Source organism: Glycine soja, chromosome 6 (assembly GCF_004193775.1).
Source record: "Glycine soja cultivar W05 chromosome 6, ASM419377v2, whole genome shotgun sequence".
NCBI classification, from domain to species: Eukaryota; Viridiplantae; Streptophyta; class Magnoliopsida; order Fabales; family Fabaceae; genus Glycine; species Glycine soja.
Window position 1 is genome coordinate 44065676 of NC_041007.1, and position 8959 is coordinate 44074634.

Genomic DNA, 8959 nt, shown 5'->3' on the forward strand with positions numbered 1-8959 from the left:
TTTGAAACTGTGGAAGTAATTTACTGTGTAACTTTTACACTAATATATGCCTAGTAAACTCTTTATTATAATCAAACAATGAAAATGATACTGTAACTATAAAATAATGCGAGTGTACTATGTTGACGTAAATGTAATCCTATATTATAAGGACGAAATACTTGGTCATTTCCCAGTGAATCCAGCAAAAATAAAATCATAGGAAAACGATTGGCTTCAACCACGGGTCAAATTACAATTATAAAAAAACACTAGAACTAAACTATAAAAAAGTCAAAAAATAATGCTAACAATTCAGATTTACATAGCTAGTGGGACCCACTGGCATTCAATATATATTAACTGAAGACAAGACACATACCGTTTTCTCAGCCAACCCTCTCTCCCTCTCTGTTCGCACTCTGTCTTTCCCCTGTTTCCGCGTCACTGAGTCATGGCGATTCGCAACTCGCTCACCGGCCAATTCCTCCGCCGCAGCTCCGTCGCCGGAGCAAGGCTCATGTCTTCTTCGTCCTCATGGTTCCGGAGCATCGAGCCCGCTCCCAAGGATCCTATCCTCGGAGTCACTGAAGCTTTCCTCGCCGATCAGAGTCCAAACAAAGTCAACGTCGGAGTGGTGAGTTTCTCACTTCTCTCTCCGTTTCCGTTGAATTTTCGCGCATTTTTTTGTTCTGAGAATTTGAAGCGGAATTAAATCTGTTAAGAGAGTAAAATTATCGAATCCGATCCAATCACGAAAGCAGAAAGCAGCACTGTCATATTCGTCATAGCAAATAACGGTCTCTGTTTTTTTTTTATTAGATTAGTTTTGTTTATTTTATTTTTTTGTGTTAAGAGTTCTGATTCGTGGATTTTGTGAGCAATGAAAAAAAGTGATTTTGAATGTAAATTTTGAAAAATATATTTACACGGGATGAGAACGGAGTTTTTGTGATAGTGAAATTTATTTATTTGTTTATTTTGAGTGGATAACTGTGGAACTTAATTTTTTGTTTTGTTTTTATTACTTAAAAAGGGTGCGTATCGCGATGACCACGGAAAACCTGTGGTTTTGGAATGTGTTAGAGAAGCAGAGAGGAGGGTTGCCGGAAGTCAATTCATGTAAGTAAAATATATGTGTTACTATTTTTATTTTAGATAAAGCACTTGAAAATATTACTTGCATGTCGTTGATTAGGTTGAAACTGGTTCAAATCTCTAAAGTAAAGTCTCGGTTTTAGCTTAATAAAGATGGTGAATCAAGTTGTTTTTGACATAAATAGTTACTCTGGACCAATAAGGGTAGCACAAGAAAAAAACAAATCTTGAAAAATATTAAACAGGCAGTAATGTTTTTAAATTTGTATTAAATATTTTTTATAATAAATTTAATTAAAATAAATATTACAAATCATAGATTATCATTTACAACAAAAAAAAATCATTAATTTTTATAATAATTATCGTAAAAGTTATTTGTAATTGTATGAAAAATAAACTCTTTATTATTTAATTCTGTTCATGAGGCACTCACTTAGCATTGCCTTTTTTTTCTTTTGGGGTATACCTTATTTTATTTTAAGAGATATAAATAAGTGTTGTAAAAAAATGCTGGTAGAAGTATTAAAATAATTTTTTTGAGGAAGTATTGTTGATATATACGGTATTAGATTTTTGAACAAAAAAAATCTTATTTATTCATTTTCTTAATGAGTGTCTGCACTCATTATATGAATGTAACTTTTAATTACTTCCATTTGCCAATTTGGGGATGTCACGTAAAGTTTACCTCCTAGCTGTTTTGCCTTTTGGGTGTGTATGGACTGCACATAACGCAGTTTTGGGAATATGATGCTATTAGTTCTTGATGCGCGTCCTTTGATATCTACCCTCTTTTTACCCTTTCATACGGAATTACAATTTCTTGAACTGTTTAATTAGATTCTTTAGGTGTTTTGGGATGATGATGCTGGGAATACTGGTTCTGCTTTTCTGGCGTGAAAGCTGGAAACTTTTAGAAATCGTATCTGGAATCTTTCACCCTCATTTTTAAGGGTCGTACCAAACTGACTAATAAAGAAGAATAGAAGATGCTTTCTGTGGGTTTTGAGTGATTGAATTCATATATTTGCAACTTTAGAAATATAATGTTGATGTAATTGGTTTGTGTAGAATGTGGGAATGGTTGAGAATTTTCAAATTTATGGTGTCTAAATTTTAAAATAGTAAAGTTCTACTTCAACAGAGTTCACTTCAATCCTTTTAATGCTCCTTTCATGATATAAAGATTTGATGGTAAAGGTGATTTGGCCGGTGCCCTTTGCGGGCATCTGAAACCATCTTAAGTTTTAACTAAGCCTTTGTATTCGAACAAATGCCTCATCAGTTGTCAAAATATTCCTGAAAGTAAGAAGCTGTCAGAATATTTCTGAAATTCAGAAATTGGCACATGCACTTGAAGTTGAAGATATTGTCAAAATGTCAGTTAAGGATGGTGATTTTTTTCTGTTTGTTAAGGAGGAAAAAAAAGTGCCGCGAAAATCAAGTCTAGTTGAATTGGCTTTCATTGCCTTTGTTTCTAAAATTAATTTGAGGATGCAATAAATAAATAAAACTTGAATTCTCAAGGTTCATAGAACCACAAGTTTCCTTCAGATTAATACCTGCATTCCAGGCAAACTTCCAAGGAAAACCCAGCTAAGCAGCTAGTAATATTCTTCAGAAACAGTTATTTATCTTCAATATTTTTATTAGGCTTATTTACAAAAAGAATCTCTCTATTTTTTTCATTTCACTGAATCAGTTTAATTTATTATAAGAGTTCTTCTATTTTTCAAAATTCACTATCTGAGTCCACAGAGAAAAAATTAAACGTTGACCCTTGACTTATTTTACACGTCTCACATTCTCGTTGCTCAGTTTGGATTCGTGTTGTTGATTTTGGGAATTAGGGATTTTTGGTAATGTGAAGTTTAGGGATTTTGGGTGAATGGTGGATGAAGTTTACGTTTTTAGGGTTGAGATAAGTATTTCTGAAATAATTGTTAGTTACCTAATTACTAATGAAGGTAGATTTGAAATAACAAATAATTAATCACTTTAGTTACCAATAATAATATTTCCTAAAACATAAATACCTGTTAAACGATCAATTATATGCAGACACCACTTAGCACTAAACGTTCTAAATGTTCAATTTTTTCTCTGGAGATTCAGACCATAAATTAAAAAATAGAGGGAGGAAATGAGAAAAATAAGGGGACACTTTTTGCGATTAAACTTTTTTATTACTCAGCCTAGCAATAAAACACGATCTTATCTGTCTGTCTGTCTATATAACTTCAGCTTTGGTATCACTTGTTTATACTATTTAATCGAGTTTATGCCATTACATTGCACTGATGCAAATGTTTGGCCAGGGAGTATCTTCCCATGGGTGGAAGCATAAAAATGATAGAAGAATCGCTGAAGCTGGCATTTGGAGACAACTCTGAGTTCATCAAGGATAAAAGAATAGCTGCAGTGCAGGCTTTATCTGGGACTGGTGCATGTCGACTTTTTGCTGCATTTCAACAGAGATTTCATCCTAATACCCAAATCTATATACCAGTGCCTACCTGGGCCAAGTAAGTATTTAGGACAAATCTTCCTTTAAATGTTAATATACCTATAAACTGTATGAGCCTTCAGTTTTTTATATTTAGTTATGAATTTTTTGTTTGTCCCTTGTCTTGCGTGGATATTTATTTCTAATGGGAGAAATTACAGCCACCATAACATTTGGAGAGATGCTGGAGTGCCTATGAAGACATTCCGTTACTATCACCCTGAGTCTAGAGGATTGGATTTTTCAGGACTGATGGATGACATAAAGGTATTTTGCTCTCCTAACATTTTTCAGACTTGCTTTATAGGTCAATTTTTACAGATGAAGCTTTACTAGTACTCTATAGTCTATAATCTTCTTAAATTAATTATTAATTATTACATATACAGAATGCTCCAGATGGTTCCTTCTTTCTGCTTCATGCTTGTGCTCATAATCCTACTGGAGTAGATCCTTCAGAAGAACAATGGAGAGAGATCTCTTCCCAGATAAAGGTAACAATTTATGGAATAGTACATTAAGTGCATGCTTGGTTTTCAGTTTCAAGGCCCAAAAGTATGTTCAAAAAGTAAAACTGAAAAAGCATTCGGTTTTCAGTTGAGCTTGATTTTAAACAAAGTTTTTTTTCCTTACAATTTTGCCTTGAAACTCAATTTGAAATGAGAGAGAGCTGCTTTTACAAACTCAGTTTGCAAAATGAATTTCATCTAAACTTAAGTTTACAAACTTTAATCTAAACATAACCAAAAAGATTGGATTTTGTTATTCTTGTTTCAGTTCTTGACTCTTTTTCTTGTTCATTGTTATGATTGTTTCCAGGCTAAGGGTCATTTCCCTTTCTTTGACATGGCATATCAAGGTTTTGCTAGTGGTGATCCAGAGAGAGATGCAAAAGCCATAAAGATTTTTCTTGAGGATGGTCATTTAATAGGACTTGCTCAGTCATATGCAAAAAATATGGGACTGTATGGCCAGCGAGCAGGAAGCCTGAGGTAAGTAGACTGTTTTAAACTATAACTCAGGTTCAAAATGCTATGAATAGACTCTTCAGTGGCATTTCTTGTGGTTGGGGAGTGGCATATGTTGGACCTTGATGATTCTCCTAATACATTAATTGGATGTTGACAACCTGCTTGTCAGCTAAGATATGGTGCTGTTGTATTATCATGTTAAAATTATATGATATTTTGTTATTAATATAAGTTTAAAAGTTAAATTGATTTTGTTACCTCATCTCCATGAGGTCTGTATATTGAGGGTATAATAGTGTAGACCTGGAAAATCCAACATTCTAAAATTGATTTTTATAATTATCTGTAGCTTCAATTGGCTTCTATTAATCTCCGGATGAAGTAATAGAATTACCTAGAGACTTATTAGAATATTATCATTTCTATTAGCATTTTAGAATATTTTGTCATTATGTTGATTAGATTAGAATAATCAATTACTGATTATTAGGCTAGAGATTGTTTTTTAGTCAGACGAGTTTACTCTTTGAATAATGTAAACAATCAATAAATACTAGAACATGTGTAACATACAATTTCTCTCAAAATTTGCGTACTTCAACATTTTTAATTAATATACAATTTTAAATGATTTGAAGGATGAATCTTGGGCATTCTTTCTAATAATCTGTGTGTAAACATTGGAAATTCCTAATCTTGGACCTTGGGCAGCTTTACAGAACTTCTGTCTTGGCTGTGAAAAGGGAATTAATTCTGCAAAGAAATGTGCTCATAATTTTAAATTCCCTGCAGTGTGCTTTGTGAAGATGAGAAACAAGCTGTGGCTGTAAAAAGTCAGTTGCAGCTGATTGCTAGACCCATGTACAGTAACCCACCTCTCCATGGAGCACTTATAGTTTCTACTGTCCTTGGTGATCCAGATTTGAAGAAGTTATGGCTTAAAGAAGTCAAGGTAAAGTGCCATTATTTCTTAGAGTCCCCTCCTCCCTCTCCCTGGGTTTTCAATGTAGAAGTAGTGATTTTGATCATCACATACAATAAACGAACCAAACCCATGTTTTCATTTGTCGTAGCTTGCTATTAGTTTATTAAGATGGTAATAATGCTACTATTCCTGGCCTAAGGAAGGAATACAGTAAGGTCTTGATATGGAATAGGCCCAGATTCCAGATAGGGAAGAGGGCGATTAGAACTAGAGCTACATAGTTATTCTAATCTTGAATGCATGGGACAAGGTTTTGTTGAAATTTACAAATCCTATATCATATAATATGCTACTTTGTTGGAGTGTCTGCTACATTGCATGACCTTCACGAGGCAGTGATGCAAGGATATAAAGTAATGTTACAAGGATGCAATTTCAGCATGCAAGCAATTTTTAGTCAGCTGCCTTTGAGAATTTTTGCCTTCTGCTGTTGCACTTCTAATTATAGATTTCATGTTGATTTGAAATTTAAACAAATTTGTAAAATATTTTACATTTGAATATTACTTTTGGGGGCACGGTTGTCAACTTGCCATTTTGAGTATTATCTGGGTTCTATCTGTTTTTGGTCCCCACTGTGTACACCATGAATAAATTCATCCTCTAGGCATGCTCTTTAGTCGTCAAATTTTTTGTGTGTGATATCATGCTATTACTTAAACATAATTATTAGAATAGCAACATGCAGTATTGTTATTTCACAAGGTTGTTCAGATTATGTTTTTAAGGTCAAAACCTTTGTTTTTGTAGCTGTTACTAGGCTTTGTTAACAATTGTGCTATTCTATGTTAATATTCAAATTGTAATTCAAAAGGACAATATTGTAAAATTTTATAAATCATCAATACAAATTTACAAACATGAAGAAGTTGTGGCAACAGATTGAAATTGGACTTACATTGATAGTATCTTTACAGGTTATGGCAGACCGCATCATCGGAATGAGGACTACACTACGAGAAAACTTAGAAAAGAAGGGGTCTACTTTGCCATGGCAGCATATAACTAATCAGGTTCAGTTGAATTTGTTTAATGCTCAACTGTTTCAGTCCACTTTGTCTTCTTTTCCTTTGCTTATTTTTTTTAATCCTTTTTTCTTCCGTTACATTGGATTGCCTAGTGAAGTATTTAGAATTAGGATTGAACTTCCAACATCATCATCATACCCAACTGTCCAAGTATTGGTGCCATGTCCAAGTATTGGCTAGTTGCTTTTCTCACACTTTTCTTTGTTATTTGTGCAGATTGGTATGTTCTGCTACAGTGGATTGACACCTGAACAGGTTGATCGTATGACAAACGAGTTTCATATTTACATGACCCGTAACGGTCGTATCAGGTAATTATAAACCCAATCTTCTGTTTCTTTCCACTATCATTTTCCTTACACTGCAAGATCCTGAGAGATGAAGATAGTAGGATTTTACTGTTTTCTTACATACATTTGATTTTATATTACAGTATGGCTGGTCTTAATACGGGCAACGTTGGATATGTTGCTGACGCTATCCATGAGGTTACAAAATCATTCTAGATTATTCAATCACCCAACAGGTGACCAAATTTTTGTCTTTGGAGACAAACATCTCAGAAGTAGTACCCTTATCCAGGGGAGCAAAATAAATTTAATAAAGTCTGACAAATTTTCAACTTGTTTCGGGGTAAGATAGTGATACTCTTCAGGGTTTACCTTGCATATTGAAGACCCTTATTGCAATACGTATCCGATTTATCATATCCATGCACCATAGATTATATCCATTTTTACAGACATCTTGTTTAGCACTTTAATGAGCATAACCCTGTATCATCATTTTTTTTATAAAATAATTTGAGTAGTAGATTGAATAAGGGCTTTATTTATGGTGAACAGGAAGTACGTAGCTTCATTCTTACTACACTATTATTCCTGTTAGTGAAACTTTGCGATTGTTGAAGCTAGAATGGATATTTAAATGCTAATTTCTTTTATTCCCTTCGTAAGCTCGATTGAGATTGATGACCGCGGCTAATTTGGTGTGTGTGAGTTTATTTTGATGCCATATATCATATATGTAGCAACATCTAGCATTTCATCATCAATATGTTAGGAGGACAGGTAAGGGCTTCTAACATCATGAAAAATAAGTTAGTTTATAAGTTTCTAACTTTTTTTTTCTTCTCAATTTTATTGTTATTATTTTATTTGAAAATTCGTTTTATCCTTTTATTTAATTTAAGAAACCTTTTTAACTTTTTTTTTTGTTGTCTGAAAAAAAATTATATCTAATTTTGTTTTTAGACGCACACGAGAGTCAATCACATTAAAGAGAATGTGAATGCTAACGAGGCTTACCCATAAACTGAAAATTGTCCTTCGTAAGTGATATCCCTCCGAAACTAGCCTACAGAGGAGGAAAAGAATACTACCAAGTACCAATTGAAGCATGTCTCACTAATATGACGAAGTTCATTTTTATGTTGTGTGTTATTTTGTAGGGCAGTCTAGTGGCGGACCTATTCTCAAATGAGTGTGGGTAAATACACCCCTTCAATTTAATATAATCATAAATATTTATCTTAAATTATATATTTTACACCCTATTTTATGTGTTTGAACCCCTAATTTATTCTCATACGAGGATAAGTAAATGCACTCCTTTATTTTAATAAAATCATAAGTATTGATTTTAAAATTTTATATTTTACACTTGTAGGAGTTTGAATCCATTATCTCATTTCCTCACTCTTATATCTTTATTTATGTCTTTATTTTTATATATTATAACTTTTATTAAATTGGTATTTCAAAATAAATTGTCTCAACTGACTCAAGGTCATAAATCTACCACCGATCACTGCCACTATCATGCTTTTCATTTTTGTATTTTTTTTAGGTCATAGATCACGGGTGTTTCTCAATTCACTCTTGCTAAATAGATCATTCTTACTCACACAAACACAATAGAACCTTACATTATTGTGTCAATCTTTTGGGTTATTTTCATGTTTAGTAAAGTAGTTATATTATGTCATCGAGTTCCATATTTTGCTATAAGTTTGAGTTACAAGAAGCAATGTAAAACATATGTATTCAATTTCCTTGTGGTGCCTGGATGAAGGAACACTCCTTGTGAGTCTTTTGTTAGCATTGTAAATAAATTTATTTAATTAAAGAAAAAGGTTAATTAATTGAAATTTAACTTCAAATCAAATCAAATCATTTTAATTAGTGTTTTTTTTCTAAATTCAAACTAAATCAACTCATAATTATGTGAATACCCTAGTTTCTTTTATTGATAGTAATTTTATTGTTATTACATAATATTATACGTTCAGAAAATCTTTTTGATCATTTGAGTTAATATTATCAAGGTTGCTTCAAGTCAAACATTGTTTAACAGAATTTGGCGGATAACATAGTGTTGGTTAAGCATT

At 32.8% G+C, this 8959-nt stretch overlaps 1 protein-coding gene across 1 annotated transcript; it reads left to right on the forward strand.

Moving 5' to 3' along the window:
* Positions 1 to 350: 350 nt before the first annotated feature.
* LOC114417089 (aspartate aminotransferase, mitochondrial) lies at positions 351 to 7525 on the forward strand. The gene is made up of 10 exons (XM_028382191.1): positions 351 to 616; positions 1016 to 1101; positions 3399 to 3605; positions 3748 to 3853; positions 3976 to 4080; positions 4406 to 4578; positions 5350 to 5509; positions 6460 to 6555; positions 6787 to 6881; positions 7004 to 7525. The coding sequence occupies exons 1-10, from the start codon at positions 434 to 436 to the stop codon at positions 7074 to 7076; spliced, it is 1284 nt and encodes a 427-aa protein (XP_028237992.1). The 5' UTR covers positions 351 to 433; the 3' UTR covers positions 7077 to 7525.
* Positions 7526 to 8959: the final 1434 nt, after the last annotated feature.

Bases quoted from the DNA above. Each gene is read 5' to 3' on its own strand.
- LOC114417089 (XM_028382191.1), top strand. From the start codon at position 434: ATGGCGATTCGCAACTCGCTCACCGGCCAATTCCTCCGCCGCAGCTCC. The intron at 4,081-4,405 runs GTAACAATTTAT...GATTGTTTCCAG, and splicing joins AGATCTCTTCCCAGATAAAG to GCTAAGGGTCATTTCCCTTT. The intron at 6,556-6,786 runs GTTCAGTTGAAT...TTATTTGTGCAG, and splicing joins GGCAGCATATAACTAATCAG to ATTGGTATGTTCTGCTACAG.